This window comes from Medicago sativa, chromosome 8 (genome assembly GCF_051527215.1).
Source record: "Medicago sativa cultivar Bolivia chromosome 8, Bolivia_mono, whole genome shotgun sequence".
NCBI lineage: Eukaryota > Viridiplantae > Streptophyta > Magnoliopsida > Fabales > Fabaceae > Medicago > Medicago sativa.
The window spans coordinates 18,968,404-18,987,998 of record NC_140756.1 but is presented as its reverse complement, the minus strand read 5'-3'; the positions used below and the strand labels follow the sequence as shown (position 1 = coordinate 18,987,998).

General features: G+C 33.4%; 1 protein-coding gene across 8 annotated transcripts; it reads left to right on the top strand.

Annotated features, from left to right (window-relative positions):
- The first annotated feature begins 11,190 nt into the window (after nucleotides 1-11,190).
- Nucleotides 11,191-19,289, top strand: LOC146897554 (nucleotidyltransferase). 8 transcript variants are annotated; one of them, XM_085738957.1, is made up of 10 exons: nucleotides 11,191-12,145; nucleotides 12,443-12,631; nucleotides 14,065-14,157; nucleotides 14,264-14,446; nucleotides 14,532-14,634; nucleotides 14,743-14,928; nucleotides 15,619-17,208; nucleotides 17,494-18,044; nucleotides 18,163-18,752; nucleotides 19,016-19,289. In XM_085738957.1, the coding sequence occupies exons 1-10, from the start codon at nucleotides 11,912-11,914 to the stop codon at nucleotides 19,038-19,040; spliced, it is 3,744 nt and encodes a 1,247-aa protein (XP_085595083.1). In that variant the 5' UTR covers nucleotides 11,191-11,911; the 3' UTR covers nucleotides 19,041-19,289. The 8 variants fall into 8 exon arrangements, with proteins under 8 accessions (XP_085595083.1, XP_085595082.1, XP_085595081.1 ...); XM_085738956.1 differs by having other exon boundaries at nucleotides 18,160-18,752; XM_085738955.1 differs by having other exon boundaries at nucleotides 12,437-12,631.
- The last annotated feature ends 306 nt before the right edge of the window (nucleotides 19,290-19,595 follow it).

Sequence of the window (19,595 nt, the reverse complement as noted above, 5' to 3'; positions counted from 1 at the left end):
GATATTTTCGTTTTTTCCTTGCCTTTGTCGCCTGTGTTTTGGTGTATTGGCTCCTTGTATTGTCTTGCCTATTGTACTTCTTGTGCTGGGCTTTTAATGATATATGCTGTTTCAAAAAAAAAAAAAAAATATAAGTTCAAGGTGTTTGATTTTGATAGGTTCATTTTGCAAATTTGTTTTTACACATGATGGCCCTCTCATGATAGTGCACGTGAAATTTGGGTCATCTTTTGAACTCTTTAGGCTGCATATTAGCTCTAGCTATCAATGTTAAATCTTCTAGAGATTCCTGGAGTGTTGTGGATTTGTTCTTTTCTTTTATTGCCAAATGAAATTTTCAACCACTAAAATAACTAACTTCTTTAAGGATGTTCTATACTTACTACTTTACTTTATTTAATCCCAAGCTAAAACATAAACATTGTTTGTAAAGGTGGCAAAAATGTCCAATCTGCGGGCATCAGCGGGTAAAATCCATCACGTGTACGGAGCGAGTAGCTAAACGGATATAATAAATGGGTATTTGACTACCCATTATTTTATAGATACGGATATGGATTTAATGATACATGTGCCCGCGGATACTCATACCCGATAATGAATTAAATAAATTACTAAAATATCCTTGTATGTATATATAAGAGTTTGAGGTCTCATAAAACCCAGTTTAATTTATTGTACGAATGTACGCCAACTTTTCTCTTATCTCTTATGTCTAGTTTTCCTGAGAAACAAACGAATGTGTGATTCTATATCACACATCGTATGGATCATATGGATTATTATAGGATTCTAAGAATTATATATCTCAGAGTCCGACAAAAAAAATAAAAGTCACTTGAAGGTTTTAAATGAGGTATATTTTAGATTAATTAGGTTTTAAACACTTTAAATTTAGATTTAAAATGTAACTTTTAATTAAGTTAATTCATTTGTTTCCTTCATTTTACATACGAGAGTTGGGGGGTTGGGAACCTCCCGTAAAGTAACAACCATTCATTTATTTTATTCCTAAATTTATGACTTGTTTGTCTTTGATAGGTCGTATCTAAAGCTGTCAAAACGGGCTACCCGACAGGTTTAGGGCCGGCTCTAACGGGCTTCGGGCATTATCGGTCTGGGCCAAAAAACCCGGTTAAAAAATGGGCTTGAAATATACTACCCGAGCCCGGCCCTATACGGGCCGCGAGCTAAACAGGTCGGCCCGTATTAAAATTTTCATATTTACAAAAAAAAACTATAAAATACTCCTAAAAAATTTCTTATAAATAATATTTTTAATATGTTTAAATAATGCTTAGAAAAAATAAATTGTGGATTTGTTCTTTTCTTTTATTGCCAAATGAAATTTTCAACCACTAAAATAACTAACTTCTTTAAAGGGTGTCCTATACTTACTACTTTACTTTATTTAATCCCAAGCTAAAACATAAACATTGTTCGTCTTTCCAAGAAATATGATTCAACTACGGCTCCGTTTCGGGTGGGTGACCTAAATAGGTCCCCTACCGTAGGAGACATTTTTTTTTTTTTTGACAAAAATAAATATGAACCATTGAATATAAGGTTAACCAGCCCTTAGATCAAAATGCTTACTATAAACTTCTAAGTTCTAACACTCAATTAATTTCTTTTATTCTAAACCAGCATTGTATTTATCCGGCGTTATTTGGGTTAGGCATATGATTAAGGACGATCAAGATTTTGTATGCAAGGTATCCACATATAAAATTTACAACGAACTGATACAGGACGAATATCTTAATGGATACAAAAGAATAAAAAAAAAATATTTTAAATACCCATAAATTAATAGATGCACATATACATATTAAACTAACAAGATTTAATTAAAAAAATTGACAAACTGGATTTAGTATAATTATTAACACATATAATAAAATAAACATTTTTTAAGTTCCCGAACTCACAGAAATTCATACTCGTTATTAAATTAGTAAATTTATACGATTGTCATTAAATTTAAAAAATTCTCATCATTAACAAAAGATGATGGTAATTTTGTAACAAAACTCATTTTTCTATCTGGCATAAACATCTCAACAATTAATATCTACTTTGATTTTATTGTCGAAATATGTTATATATTTTTTTTATTTTAAGACGAAAAGACTTTTAATTCATATGAAATATTAAAATGTTTATTTTATTCTATGTGTTAATAATTTTACTAAATTCAATTTGTCAAATTTTATTTTACTAAATCATGTTAATTTCATCTGAGAAATAAATGATGTGTAGTTCTATCACACGTCATATGGATTATCATAGGATTCTAAGAATTATATATCTCAACGAGTTTGACAAAAAAAGAGCATCCACTTGGAGGTTTTAAATGAGGTATATTTTAGGTTAATTAGGTTTTGAACACTTTTAATTTAGATTTAGAATGTAATTTTAATTAAGTCAATTCAATTTGTTTCCTTCATTTTACATAGAGAGTTAAGGGGTTAGGAATCTCTTCTAAAGTAACATCCATTCATTTATTTTATTAGTAAATTTATGACTTGTTTGTCTTTAATAGGTCGTATCCCTTCTCCGTATCATAATGCAACAAAGAAAACAAATTTTTATGGGAAGCATATTTCATTCATACATAGATTTGGAGCAAAAAACTCTTACTCATCTTCTTTGTAGGGATTAAAATTTAAATCCTAGAGTTAGCTTCTTTCAAGTTCTAATATGTACTACGTTGAATGTTAATATACTTTTTTTTTGTTCAGATCTATTAAGCATTACAAGGAGTGGTTTCTTAGCTATACACGGCAGTTGATAGAAATTCTACTATGTTCTACTGTAGAGGACATACACTATAGAAGAAAGAAAGTCATCCCGCAACACATAAATTAGATGTTATACTTTGTTGATCTTTTGAAAGGGCGTTGAAAACCTTCTAGGAATATTCCACGAGTTGGAATTTAGTGGGACATTTAGAGCTTGTGATTTTTTAAGGGAATGAATGTCAAAATTTCAAAAAAATTGACACAGGTACTACAAGAAAAAAAAGTATTAAGAAAGAAGATGATCTTTCAGAAATTCAGGTTTATGGACACTACAATCAGGTTTACAAAATCATTAACCAACTGATAGAAGAAAGCAACTACCAAAGTACCATAAAGGACAATGACATTTATGAGAAAGAAATCTTAAAGAGTATTTTTTAATGCTATTATCAAATCAACTGAATGAAAATTCCAAGTGGGTTTTTGGAATCTGATGAGAAAAGGAGTACAAAATCAAGATGGAACATCAAATGTATGTTGTGGTGATGTCTTCAGACCATATGTTCTGAAAGCCATTTGAATTTTTAAGAAAGGTTGGACACATAATAATAAACATCAGTCCAAAAGGAAAAACCTTGAAAGAAGTTGCTGACATTCATATCAATTGGGATCAGATTGTTAGGAGATTGTTTGCAAAAACTAAAGATCGTACTTAAAGATATGCTTTAACGGGTTTTTTCGTTTGAGTTTAAATCATTAGTCCAAAAACCTACAAGGTCTCCTAATATGGACCCTCTTAATGTTGAAATGTAATGGAGATTCTAGAGTGCTTCTAGTTTCTCTGTAACATAAATGTATGATACAGGTTCCTTCGTTTTATATATCTCTGTTGTAGGAAATATAATGGCATATGGCTGCAATTCAAGTTTCAATCGGTTTGGGAGGTTACTTTACAGAAGTGGTGAATCTTGTTAAACTACAATCATACAATTGAAGTTTGTTTCAATATTAGTTGGTAGTGTTTCTCGCAACGTTGGGAACTTAATTTAGATCATATAAGGAACTAGGCTTCATTCATATATTGTTTTATTTCTTGAATACAAGATCTTCAACATCTTTTGAGATGGATGATTGGATATATCACAAATTCGAAGTCATGCCCTGGATATCGAGAACGACGAAGAAAACGTACATATATGTCATAATGATTGATTAGAGTCAATAAATTCAGGCTTGTTGATTGATTAAAATATATCAATTTAGGATTCCTGATAAACGAGACTGACACATTTTGTGATAGTTTTCACACATAAAAGAACATTAACATTTTTTTAGTCTTTGACCTCTTAAAACACATGAACATTAGTAGGTTGCAATCATGGGTTCAATTCCTTTCTTCATAATACAAAATCCTTCAATGTAGAGGAACTAAAAAAATTGTATTGGAGTATGATTTTGATATGATCATGTAACGTATTATATATGGGGAGACTTATTTATATGTCACATACTCGTCCCAATATTGCCTATGTCGTAAGTGTGGTGAGTCAGTTTATGCATAATCCAAGTGATGAACATATGGGTGCAGTAAACCAGATACTTTGCTATTTAAAATCCTCACCGGGAAAAGGATTGATGTTCTATAAGAATAATCACTTGAATGTTGAAGGGTACACCGACGCAGATTGGGCAGGGAATGTTCTAGAAAGAAAATAAATTCTTATAAAATGCACTCTACAAGTGAGTGCAAAATTAAGTTCCATCTTATTAAATTATTTTCCCAAAGTTGATTGTATAGAAATGCACCTTAAATGAGAGACAAAAAACCATACTATTAGCCCCGCAAACAAAAAATTGAAATATAGCATGACATAAACATAATAACAACACTGCATAATGGCAAGTTTAATTAAAATATAGTAGAAACACTATATCATATCATATAAACAACATAGAATTCATACACTGAAGTTCCTCCCCAAATAGAAAGTGATAGCAACACAACAAGGGATCAAATGAGCACACACCAAAAACATGTAAATTTCTATTATAATTAAATTAAGCCTATTCTTGTTATACTTTGTATTACTGATATCATACAATCTGCATTTTTCCATATTTTAACCATCTTTTGTTCAATGTATTTGATTGATTTGCTCATACTAAATCTCATCTTGAAGTACTCTACGACGAAACAGAAACTCAATCACCCCACCAGGAAAAACAATAGTTGAACACAGTAATGCAGCAAAAAAATTAAAGCATCATTTGAAAAATGTCGATAGACCTTACAAAATCAGTTATCTTACATAGTTTCCTGACATTATCTACCGAATTTTATTACAATTTTTTTTTTTGTGCTAATGTAGTTTTGCTTATATTAAGACCATCTTATATTGTAGATAACACAAAGCAAATAAGAGAGAAATCATTTATGAAAGCAACAATAATATAAGAACATCACAAATGAAGATCATGACGACAAATATTAATCTCAATTGTTACCTTTATGATTTCAGAGGATGGTTGTCAATTTTCATCATCTAAGTGGACTGATTTTTGAGATGTTATCTCTAAAAAAAAAAAGATATATATTAACCAAAGCTGAAAATATGAATCAAAATACACAAGTACACAACGGTAACAATATAGATACCAGTAAATTTACCTTTCTCCAATCTATGGATCTCATTAAGGTTCTCTTCTGAAAACAAGTGGAGGGCGTTTCCTTTCAACCAGTCTTGCGTGCTAACAAGCGCTTCCACCTTTTTGGGTGTTAGACAAGTACGATAATCATTAACAACCATTCCAGCAGTGCTAAATGCCGACTCTGAAGTTACTGTAGATGCAAGAATAGCTAATACCTCTCGAGCTATGCTTGTCAAAATACATGATTTCCCCACGAACTCATCATGTTATGAAGTTATCGAATCATAACTTCGTTTGACTTGACATTGTCCACCGTTACCGTTAGGATTTTACCATTCAACCCCCAATTCCTTAAATATGTGTCAACATATTTACCTGACATGTCTTCGGTGTGACCCGTGATTTGGCAAAAGTTGATAGTTTTCTTGTGCAGCTTCAACTCACTATCAATAAAATGAACAGTCAGACTCATGTAACTTAAATTTTTGGTTAGTTAACTGTTATCAAAATAATGGTTCGGATCGAGAATTTTTGAAATGGTTCAATTAATTTTGATATGGTTGTGTGTGTGTGTGTGTGTGTGTGTGTATATATGTAATTTTCAAAATTAATCAATGTTGTTGATCATAAACATTCATATATCGTTATCTACAAACACACTCTTTAAAAAGATGTAATATTTATTTTTCTATTTTCTCCTTTCTCCCCAAAGACGTTATTCCCCCTCCCCCAAAACTTGCAAACAAAATTTAAGGGAAAACCAAAATCAAGCATCAAGCATCAAACATACAAAAAAACATCACAACACAAAACAATCATTAACAACAAAATATAACACTTTAAACAAACCGAACAACAAATGAAAGAGTGTCTTGTTTTTTTAATAACTACAACAAAAGAATAATTCTTAAATTTTAGGGCAGAACAATCAAACAAACTCAACTCGAAACACAGACTAATCAAAACTACGATAATTGTGTATTGAAACTGAGCATAATAGGATAACAATATCTCATAGTACAACATAAATAAATGGTGGTCACTTAATTCAGATGGGAACATAAACTAAATTATCTTTTGATAAGAGCAAACATCAAGATAATTTTTCATATGGCTGAAATATTTCGTTGACAAAATTGAAGTTATGAAATCAATGGGTGCTTACCATGGACATTCATATTTCACTTACCATGATTAACTTGAATGTTTTTGCTATTTTGAATTGTCCTTTTTGCAATTATAGTAACGTTGTTATTTATCTTCCTGAAAATGACATTTGATAAAGTTGTTTTTGTAATGTATGGGAACAGTCTTGTCTAATATATGCATATCATTGTTCTTATTATATATTTCTATGCAGCTCTAACTTTGCTATAATATGTTTGTATATCAAATGACCCATGTCTAAAATTATTCTTTAGATAATTTTATTATTATTATTATTATTATTATTATTATTATTATTATTATTATTATTATTATTATTATTATTATTATTATTATTATTTATTTGAATCATCTATGGAGTCATTAGTATTTTATGTTTTCATATCATGTTTTTGAAATTTAAGTGTTGTAGAAATGTATTTGAATGAAGGAAAAATATGACTTTTAATATCAAATGATTTTATTTGCCGTTTGATTTAATTTTTTTTGTCGTTTATTCCAATTAATAACTATTCTATTTTTACTTTCTTTGTCATCTGGTATGTAATATTTTCAAATTTTTATCCACATAATTTTATTTTTAATATTAGCATTAGCTTTTTTAGTAGTTTATTATTAATCAAAATGAAACTTACAAACAAATGTGTTTCAACGTGCGGCTCCCTGTACGCCTTGTGTTGTAACACAAGTATTATACTAGTTCCTCAAGAAAGAAAACTTTAAACTATTTGCTTTTCTTTAAATTTTTTACTGCTAGCTAACAAATGTAGATTTGAACCAACTCCTGAAACTTTATTAAATTATGGTTCCACAACCAGTTTTCTTACAGGGTTGATAATTTTTTTCTTCTACCTGTTTTAAATAAAACATATGTTAATTCCTATAATATATTAAGAAAACTTTAATTAAATACATCATAGAAACATTTTTTTTTGTGGTTACTAGTATTTTTTGCTAGGGCCAATGTCTTGAACATGTACATTGATGCTTCTTGAGCTTTCTATTTTTCAAAGGCACGAGTGATATTAGGTTGTTTCACGTATACCCCCCCCCCCCCCACACACACACACACTTAATCCCCGACTTCCTACAAACATGTAAAATCTCTATTTAACCCTCAATAAATTTTAATTTATTCAATACTCAAGTTTTTTGGACAACTAAGTTATTATGTCAAAACATAAAATATGTTCGAGATAGCTAAATATTTGAGTTTCATTTAGAAGGAAAAAAAAACTTGAGCTATCTTGGACATATTTTGTCAAAACATAAAATATGTTTAAAATAGCTCAATATTTGATTATTTCATGTTTTAATTTAAACTTAATATGCTAATAATCTTCTAGTTGCATCTTATTTAGGATTCTTGGCTAAATAATAGGATATTGTCGTGGTTTGTAAGAGAGTTAACATATTCGCGACTCCTTAAAAAAAACATATTTGAGGCATTGCAAGACAAGGAAAAAGATAAGAAATTTTTATGTGATATAATTTTTTGTTTAATCGTAATAACTGAAGACCGATGAGTTTATTTTTTTAATTAATTGTTAATATCACTTACGTGAGGCCACCACCAGTTTTTTTTAATATACCGAAAAATATTACCTCCGATCTTATATATATAAGAGACATTTGCGCATTTGTTAAACAAAAAGGAGACATTTGAGTAAGATGGTGCATTTGACCTTAAATTTAAACTAAATACATCAATTTTTTTTGACTCGATTGTCTCTTATATAGTCATACTTGATAAAGATTATGAGCTCATACTTGTTTGAGCATTTGTTGATGTTGCTTTTGTTTGGTTTGTAATTTTGTAAACTTTTTGTAGTCTCTCTGGTACACCTTATGCTGGAGGGACTCCTATTTAGTTGTTAATATATCTCATTTTAGTTTGTTAAAAAAAAGATTATGAGCTCATATGATAATTACTTTAACTTCCCCTTAAATAAATATTCTTAAGCAACAATTTTATGTTCTTTTTAATGATTATTCTAAAGCAAGTATAATTTGTAGGAATTAAGAAATTAGTGATTTTCTCTAATTCCACCCAGCATTGTGCATCTATTCATACTTTTTGTGCACATTCAGAATTCAGAATCACATGCTCAAGAGATTCATGTCTCTTCCACTCAAACTAACAAATACTTGATGTCCTTAGTTTTGATATATAAATGCACACTCCACATTACCATTTTCAATGATGTACATCAAAGGAAACCAAAAACATGATTCTTCTCAAATTCTGGATGAATTGGAATAACTATTTGACTTAAAAATTCCTATAATTAGTGGTTTGTGATCATTTTGGTCTTTATTACACTAGTGTTTAATCATTGCATCTAAATTCTTCCCTAGCTTTCAAAATATTATCTTTAGCTATTTATGGAGAAATTGAAAAGAACATAAAGTTGGAATATTATCACTTTTATCGACAAAGTGAGAGTGAGGCCCATATAATTTGATGCCTTCAACTATCAACTAAGTTCTCATGAAATCAGCTTACTCTTCTGGGGATATCTCACAAACATGAAGAAAAGAAAACATGATATTAAAGTGTTCATCTTCAAATTTTATACCATAGATGGATCATTTATGTAATTTTACATAAATTAAAATGATTTGATATGTCATTGACATTTGAGACACCAAAATTAAAGTCTTTTAATATTAGTGTTTAAGACTTGAATATTGACATTGCACCTAAATGATGGAGTGTACAAAATGATTTCATCATATTTACTTAAAATCGTGCCATTATTTTTTTTTCAAATATAAATTAGTATCTTTATCATTTGCAGACAATGCCCCTTCCTACCTTAGCTTCTTCCAAATTTCTACAGGATGCATAGCATTTTTCTTTCTGCTAACGGATGCACAACATTTTAAGGAGCCAGTGGAAAAAAAAAGAAGAAGGAAAATGCGTGTAACTACAAATATTCAATCCACGAAAAACACGACTTGTTATCTTCCGTCCATTTTCACAAATACATGGTCACGATCTTCACTAAATCCAGACTTAACAATTTTTCATTTTTTTAAAACATTAACACGTTAAATTCTTAAATTTCTTTTGGATATTCTTCGTAGAAAATAGCAGTTCTTGGGAAGAAAAAAAAAATACAATAAATTATTGTCACCAACACTAGCACCATGATCATTGTATTTTTTTCTTTCTGATAGCACAAAAAAGAATAGAAATGGGCTTTTCTAACGGGCCTTTTCTTACAACATCACTATTTGTTTCAGATCCATTAAGAGAAAAAGGGTAAGAGTTTTACTTTTCCCACCTTATGTCTTTCCTCGCGCACCCTATTTTTTCCCAAAATCCCCTTGAGTTTCCAGATTTCATAATCTGGAATGGTGTTTTCCTTTCTTAAAGGGTGAAAAAAAATGAGTTTTTCACCAATTCGGATTTTGTAATCCGAAAAAATTCGAAAATCTCAAAAAATAGGGCGCGCTATTTGATTTTTTTTCGGATTATAGAATCCGAACACCCCTAAACACCCTTCTTTTCATGGCGCTGATGCAATCCGGATTACATAATCCGGACAACACCAGCACCAATTCTGAACATGTTTATAACATGGATAGTCATTTTAAGGACAATATTAATCTTCCTAGCTTTTATCCTAGTGTTTTTATGATCAAGACTCCCTTAGAAGAGACTTCTTACGAGACTCCACCCTTAAAATCCATAATTCCATATTTAGACCCTTTTTTTCATGGTGCTAATGCAGTCCGGATTACGTAATCCAGACAACATCAGCACCAATTCTGAACATGTTTGTAACATTGATAGTCATTTTAAGGACAATATTAATCTTCCTAACTCTCATCCTTGTGTTTTTATGATTTTATTTGACATGAATAGACCTTTTTTTTTGGTTGTTTTTAAAAGTAAAATTAAAAATTGTTGAAATGAGAGATTATGATCGCTGATGCACCCTTTTTTTCATGGTGCTGGTGCAATCCGGATTACGTAATCCGGACTGCAAAAGAACATTTTTTGGAAATTTTACAGGGTGGGAAAAGTAATACTTTTTTTTTGAAATAATTATATATTTTTTATTATAGAAAAAGGGAAATTATGCGGTAATTATATTTTTTATTTAATGAAATGATTTTTTTTTTTTTGCAACTATGTTAGTGGTGCAAAATACTTACGCATGTTTGAATTAAATGCGAGCTTAGTAGAATCACAATGATTAACTATAAGACAAAAGTTACACTTTGTTTCTTTAATACAATCATATTCATCGTGATTTTAAATTACCTATTTTAAGATCAATCTTCGTCAAATAATCTAATCGACCGTTTTTATTGGTATCTCAAACCAATTTTTTACAACCATAAAACTCAAATCAAAGTCAATACTTCAAAAATCCGAGTTCAATTTCAAATGCAATGTCAATTATGCAACGAATTAATAAACTAATATCATTTCATTTCTTTTTCTTATTTTATCAAGGATGCTTCATATTTTCCCTATCTATCTATCTCACGAGATTCTACTATTATTATCACCACCCTCATCTAATCTACCCTAAGTATACCAATAATTTATCTACATTATAATAAAATTATACAAATCCCAAATACAAAAACCCCCTTAAATGCAAACAACATTAACAAAAAACACTCTCTTCTCTCCAATAACGCCGAACCCCCATTTCTTCAATCCCTAATACTTATTTCTCATACCCTCGTTTTGCAGAACCCTTTTCTCTCAATTTCTTCACCAAAATCCGATTTTGATCGCAACCCATTTTTCCTTATCCTTCATATTCATTGCCCATAATCACTTTTTCGCATTTCTCTATTCCCTCACTTCGTTATTGATTAGCCCCTTTCACTCTCCAACTCTGTTGGGATTAACCCTTTTTCGTTAGGGTTTTATTAATAATTTCAACTTTTTTTCATTTTTTAACTAAACAACTTTATTTTTAATTTCTTTAATTGTTTTGATTTATTGGGTTGTTCTTCTTTTTGGGAAAAATCTGATTTTTATTTTTGGGGATTTTTTCTTAGTTGCTTCAGGCTTTGTAATTGTTGTGTTTTAGGTGTTTTTGTTGTTTTTTGATATACCCTAGATTTGATTAAGTTGAAATCTATAGTTTTGAAGTTCATAGGGAATAATTTTGTATCTTGGTTTGTTTGTTGTATGCACTGTTATTGTTTTTCCCTTCAAGAGTTTGAGGGGAAAATCTATTGTTGCAAAGTTTTTGTGTGAATTTTTAGTTGGTTTTAATTTCAACATTGGTTATTGGGATTTATATTATCAAGAAGTTGTGTATTAGGTTGGGTTGGTAGGTTTAATTAGGAGGGTTGAAAAGTTAAGGCTTTTTTGCATGGGAGAACATGAAGAGTGGGCACAGCCACAAAGTGGGCTATTGCCAAATGGTTTATTACCAAATGAAGCTGATTCTGTGATACAGGTGCTTGACTCGGAGCGGTGGTCGAAGGCTGAACAAAGAACTGCAGAGCTGATTGCCTGCATTCAGCCTAATTCACCCTCTGAGCAGCGCCGAAATGCAGTTGCAGAATATGTCCAAAGGCTGATCACTAAGTGCTTCCCTTGTCAGGTGGGTTTTACGTGGTGATTGTGGATTATTTTTTGCTTGAGAATTTTGATTGGTTAGTTTAGTCATGCATTGCTTTAGCTTGTAATTTTTCTATGGTAGTGTAATTATTGAAGATTGTTAACTTGTGATGATATATCACTGTATCATTGTTGAAGGATGTTAGCTCACGATAACACTATTCTGCCATTTTGATTAGTGAATAATTTTGTATCATGCCATTTTGATTCAATGATTTACGATGTTATTTTTCGTTTGTAATTCCACATTATTGTGTGAATGATTGTTTTTCAGTTGCAGGTGTTCACCTTTGGGTCGGTTCCACTAAAAACTTATTTGCCTGATGGAGATATTGATTTAACAGCATTCTGTAAGAATCAAACTTTGAAGGATAATTGGGCACATCAGGTTCGTGACATACTGGAGAACGAAGAGAAGAATGAGAATGCAGATTTTCATGTCAAGGAGGTTCAATACATCCAGGCAGAAGTATGTTTTCTAACAAGACACTATCTTTGTAATTGTTGAACTCTGTCTCTGTTCTTATAGTGTTGACTAATCACTGAAATCATTATGAGTAGTCGCTTTCTCATAGTGCTGTCACTGCTGTTCTTAAATTTGGAATCTTCTCGAGTTTATGTGAGGCATTGCACATTCAGTGAGGATGAAAGTTTCATATAGTGAAGGGGAGGGTAGTGGAGAGGAGGGATTTTGATGTATGGAATGGGAGGGTAAATAACCCTCTCCTTGTTTGGTTTACAAGGGGTGGAGAGGAGTGAAAACGAAACTAGTTCACTAGTTACTACTACTATTATACCCTTGTGATGGTAAACATTATATGACGAGTAACAAGATTTTTAACCATTTTTCTCTTCCCTCCAAATCATCCAACGTTGGAGAGGAACCAAAACTGAGATGAGGATTCCCCCCCACCCTTCTCCCCAGACACACACACAAAAAAAAAAAAAAAATAGTATGCCAAGGAAGTATACTTGGTGGGTTACCTTTAGTTATTGACTCAAGGGTACAATGCAAATTTACGGTTTTGCTTCCTTTCATTACGTTGGCTTGTGCGTGCACAAACACATGCTTCATTGTACATGTGATTTACTTGGTCCTTAAATTAATGAGTAAACTGCTTTAACATCAAACATAAATAAGTGGAATAATTTTTTGTTATGTGGCTGTCAATATAGAGTAATATCGACGGTACTCATTCCTTCTGCTTGCTTTCTCCTCATTATTGACCTATCTGATAGGTGGGTGGGTTTTATTAATGCACATGCTAAATGCATTAATGATACATACTATCTCATCACTAGAACACTGCTTTTTTTTTGAGGATGAAAGGAATGCATTTAGGTGGTTGTTCAAGACTGTTGTTTGTCACAGAAGGTTAAAGTCATGGAACATTAGTATTTATTTATTTTTTTATATTAAAAGAAATGATAATTATGGATATGAAGTGATATTATGGTATGGATAAATTCAAGGTTCAAATTATGTTTCTCTTACGAATGTTGTTTCTTTTGTTATGACTTATGAGTGTGTGGGGGAGTGGGTGAAACTATATTAACAAGTCATATTACTTTTTAAGTTGTTATGCCAGATTGTTGTAGAAGCTCGATGATATAGTATTTCTGATTATAGTGAAGCAGCAACGCAATTTTAGGTTGCACCGCTGTGGTGAAAGATCTAATACTAGTGAAACAATTGCTAGCTTGAAAAACACATTTTCTGCAATTAATTGTTGATTTCATATATTATTTTTGAAGCTGGTTGTTAAATTTGATTATGCATTTAAAATGCATAAAATTCTCCGTGTTGGTGATTTGATGCACTAGCTATTTGTTTCTACAGTTATAATTCTTGCTATTTAACCTGTATATTTATTATTTTATATTTCTCATTCATATTTGCAGGTGAAGCTTGTAAAATGTCTTGTTGAGAATATTGTAGTAGACATTTCATTTAACCAGCTAGGAGGGTTGTGCACCCTTTGTTTTCTTGAGGAGGTAATTTGGTGTATCTCTGAAGCCCCCTATGTATCATTTCTTTGAAGTTTGACCACGATACTATTTTTTACTTGGATTTACAAGAATTGAATTTGCTGTGCTGTAGGTTGATGGTCTGATTAACCATAATCATTTATTCAAGCGTAGCATTATATTGATAAAAGCTTGGTGTTACTATGAAAGCCGTATACTTGGTGCCCACCATGGACTTATCTCAACATATGCATTAGAAACCTTGGTTCTTTACATATTTCATGTTTTCAACAATTCCTTTGCTGGACCACTTGAGGTAGCAGACATGACACCACTTCCTTTAATTTAGTGTTTTTTACTATGGATTTGACACGACACTGACACTGTCTCTGCTTATGTAGGTTTTATATCGATTCTTGGAGTTCTTTAGTAAGTTTGACTGGGATAATTTCTGTGTAAGTCTATGGGGTCCAGTACCAATTAGTTCACTCCCGGATGTGACAGGTAGTTAGTTACATTGTAATTGATTTTTCCCTTTCTATATGGATTTAAGTCCGTCTGTGTATTGATTGTTTTTCTTCTTGGCTGCCTAACATTTTCCAATTTCTACAGCTGAACCTCCTCGAAAAGATGCAGGAGAATTGCTGCTTCACAAATCATTTCTTGATGCTTGCAGCACAGTTTATGCTGTTTTTCCGGGCGGTCCAGAAAACCAGGGGCAACCCTTTGTTTCCAAGCATTTCAATGTCATTGATCCTTTGCGTGTTAACAATAACCTTGGCCGCAGTGTCAGCAAAGGTGTGTTGATCTCAAAAAAATAAAATAAAAATTTAACTGGGCTTATTTTATACATCTTGTTTCACTATTTGTCGGATTGATAATTTTCAAAGAGTTCATTTCGCATGACCCTGTTGCTATTTTAATGTTACAATTAAAGCATTTGTTCAAACTTCACTTGAAAAGACACATGGTTGTGTATGTTTATCATCTTTTATACACATGCATATCTTTTTCCTTCTTTCTTGTTTTTTCCCCCTGTTGCAAGAAACCTATGCAATGGATGTATAGTGAATAGTAATAAAACTCATCAACAGATATTGAACATTTTTTATCATTTACATGACAACCGGCATTGTATCCCTACATGACTATGGCAATGTACTTTCAACATATGTTTTTAGTCTCCGATATTGGACAATATGGAAGATTGGTGCTTGTGTGTTTGTAGTCTCCGATAGTTTTGGTGTTTGTTTGGGATTTGAAAATTGAAAGAGAAAAAAAATCATCTTTCAAAATACTTATACAATTAAACAATTTCTGTCAAAAAATTATATAATCAAACAAATGTTTGAGTATGGCAAACTTTATGCACCCTGCTACAGCTAATCTTGTATTATTTTAGTGGACAATTTAGTTTTCCTGTAACTATTTTTCATCGATATATCTTGTGATTAGGCTAATTTTGCATTTATGATACATGTGAACCAGGTAATTTCTTCAGGATACGCAGTGCCTTTGCATTTGGGGCTAAAAAGTTGGCTAGATTACTTGATTGTCCGAAGGATGAATTGTTTCTTGAAGTCAATCAGTTCTTTTTGAACACTTGGGACAGACATGGAAGTGGGCAACGGCCTGATGCTCCAAGCAATGACCTATGGCGTTTGAGGTTATCTAGTCACGACCAATCACAGAGTTCTGAGAATCTCCAGAACAATAATCATAAAATTGATAATACCTCGAATCACGAGTTTCATGCTGAAAGGGAACAATTTTCACATAGTGGTGTGTCTCAGCATAGTAATGAACCATCTGAAAACTCGTCTAAAAATAGCGATGTTTCTACATTTTCCCGTACTCAGGGTCAAAAGAGTTATGTAAACCAAAATAATTCAAGGAACTTGGATCAAGCTCGAAGGGAAACTACTTCTACTCAAGGTGCTTATGTTGATAAAAGTCAGAGAAATGTGAAAACTAATATCCCTGTCAGTGATCTTCGTGGAAGGTTTTTTGCCAGGACACGTTCTAGCCCGGAGCTGACCGACTCGTATGGCGAAGTTTCTTCCCAAGGAAGGCGTACAAGAACAACAGAAAACATTAAAGGCCAAAATTCCTTTGTAAAGTTGGAGAATGGTCGCAGGAAGAATTTTGAGCCAGATGTAGCTGCAAGAGTCGATGACTCATCTGGTAGGCACTCATCTCATCATGCTGTTGGCAGTGCTGCTGAATCGATTAGTAATCATGAAGAACCAAGCTCTGGTGTCATGGGTGAAGAGTTAGCATCTGTTGCCGGAGCAGGTGGAATGCCGATGATGAATCAGGAAGAGCAAGATCTTTTGAATATGATGGCATCTCCCCCCGCTCAAGGTTTCGGTGGTCAGGCTCAATATCCAATGAATCTACCTCCTGGTCATCTACCATTTCCATTTCCACCTTCTATTCTGGCATCAATGGGATATGGTCAAAGAAATATGGCTAATATTCCCTTTATTGAGGCTCCTTGGGGTACAAATATGCAATTTCCTCAAGGTTTAGTCCCTTCACCATTGCATCCATATTTTCCTGGATTTGGGTTGCACCCAAATCCACAAGATTTGGCCGAAACCGGCAACGAGAATTTCAATTCTGTTGAAATGAATGCGGCGGAAGCTGATAATGATTTCTGGCATGAGCACGAGAGAAGTTCTGCTAGTGGTATTGAAGCCGATAATGGAAATTTTGAAATGCTTCCAGATGATAAACAACAGTCAACTTCAGGTAGTTATAACTTCGCTCCATCTTCTCGTCCAGGCAGCTCTAGTAGTTCCGCTAGAAATCACCAGAAGTTTACTAGAGAAAATCGAGGGCCAGCAAGAGAAGAGCATATTGATAATTTTCACTATCAAGATGGCCGGAGAAATGAGGTTTATCTTGATGATAGAATAGCAAATTCTGAGTTACCGAGTGCTCCACCTTCAAGCTCCTTTAGGAGTAAGAGCCCTTCCGAAAGTTCATGGGATGGATCATCAGCAAAATCCTCAAAATCGACAAGGGAAAGAAGGGGGAAGAAAAGTACTCCCTTAGTGGCTGCAACTGTTCACGGTAAGGGTAAAAATGTCTCAGAAACTACATCCAATCGAGCAGACGACGAAAACAGAGAGTGGACTCCTTTGTTGACTATGCAATCTGATATGTTAGAAAGAAGCACCGAGCCTGCAACTGGTTCGTTTTTGCAAGTTCAAAGGCATCAACTATCTGGTTTTGAAGCTGCTCAGACAAGTGGATCAGATTCCCAATCACCCATAGCTCCTGTGATTTTAGGTCCTGGTTCTCGCCATAGAGCTGTTGATAATTCTGGAGTTGTTCCATTTGCTTTTTATCCTACAGGTCCTCCTGTGCCCTTTGTTACAATGCTTCCCTTTCCCTTATATAATTTTCCAACCGAGCCCTCTGAGACATCAACAAGCAACTTCACTGGGGAAGAAGGGGCCGAGAACAGCGATTCTGGTCTAAATTTCGATTCATCCGAGGGATATAACCACTCTGAGGTGTCAAGCCCTTCAAATTCAATGAGAAGGGCGGGTATAGAGTCCTCTGACCACAAGCCTGACATTCTTCATAGTGACTTTGCTAGCCACTGGTCAAATTTGCAATTCGGCCGATTATGTCAAGGTCCGAGTCAACCTCCTTCAATGATGCATCCTTCGCCTGTAATGGTGCCTCCTGTTTACTTGCAGGGTCGATATCCTTGGGATGGTCCTGGAAGACCTCCTTCAGCCAACATGAATCTTGCCACCCAGCTCATGAACTATGGACCACGCCTTGTTCCCGTTCCTCCTCTCCAATCGGTTTCAAATAGACCTACACATATTTACCAACATTTTGTAGAAGATATGCCCCGGTATCGAAGTGGTACAGGAACCTACCTGCCAAATCCGGTATGATAAATTTGAAACTTTCCTACTTGTGCAGTTTTCTTTCTCCTTCCTACTCGTGTGTAACAGAAGTGTTCTCTTTTCTAGAATCTATGTTCATTTTTTTAACTTCTTTCAGAAGGTTTCTGTTCGAGACCGCCATTCGACGAATACCAGAAGGGGAAATTACAACTATGATAGAAGCGATCATCATGGTGATCGAGAAGGAAACTGGAATACAAATTCAAAGTTGCGATCAACCGGGCGTGGCCATAATCGTAACCAAGGGGAGAAGCCAATCTCAAAATCGGAGCGGTTGGCAACTAGTGAGAACCGTTCTGAGAGGCCATGGAGTTCACACAGACACGACTCATTCATTCCTCACCAGAACGGTCCAGTCCGTGGAAATTCCTCGCAGAACAGTCACGCAAATGTAGCATATGGAATGTATTCTATACCTGGCATGAACCCTAGTGGTGTATCATCAAATGGACCAACAATGCCATCTCTTGTTATGTTGTATCCTTATGATCATAATACTGGCTATAGTTCACCAGCGGAGCAGCTAGAGTTCGGGTCTATGGGACCAATGGGTTTCTCGAGCACCACTGAACTAACACAACCAAATGAGGGAAGTCGATCTGGTAATAGCACACTTGAAGAGCAAAGGTTTCACGGTGTCCCTGCTCAACGATCTTCACCAGATCAACCCTCTTCGCCCCATGTCTCAAGGTAGTTTTTTCTCCGTTTAATTATCTTGTTTATTTAAATATAAGAGTCCTGTTGATGAGAGTTCTTACATTGAAATTATATATTGGAAAGCATAGCGTTTAATTACATTGATAAATGAGATGCTATTTTTTCTGTGAATGATCATTAGTTTTGAAGTTTTAACCAATGTCCACTGGTTAGCATTTGCATAAATTTAATTATTATAATTATGGCTGTTCAATTGGACTATTTTTTTAATGCCTTGATTTTGTGGTTTTTAACAGGGGGCCTGATTCTAACGTCAGATAAGTGGCAAGGAGGATTATCAACTGAAAGAGATGATGACGATGTGTACCTCCTTTTGTTGTATCAAAATAGACACTGGCTTAGGTTCAGAATTTAGAAATTTTACCATGTTGCATATTTGTCAGGTTCAGTTTTACAGTACTAGGTACTTGTTTTAGAACACGCAGAATATCTTTGATGATCAACTTTTTGACATTGTTACACAGCTTATTAATGAAATTGTCATAAAATAATGTTAGATGTCATTTGCAATTGCATGTGTCTTGACATTTCCATGACAATCTTCCCTGAAATTCCACACTAAATGATCTCTGTCATAGTTTTGAAATTGGCCGGCTCACATTAAACCTTTATTAGATTTGAGATCGAACGATCAAAATTAAATATTGTGTCGCAATTAATGCATGTAATATGAATCCAAAGATTATAGTCATTGAAGTACTGTAAATTGGATTCTCGCAAGGAGTCCATAGGACAAGCTGCTTGGTAGTGTGTTCTTGGGATGAGGTGTTGGACATGATTGGAGTACAACTTCATATGACTCTTGAATTCTTCTAC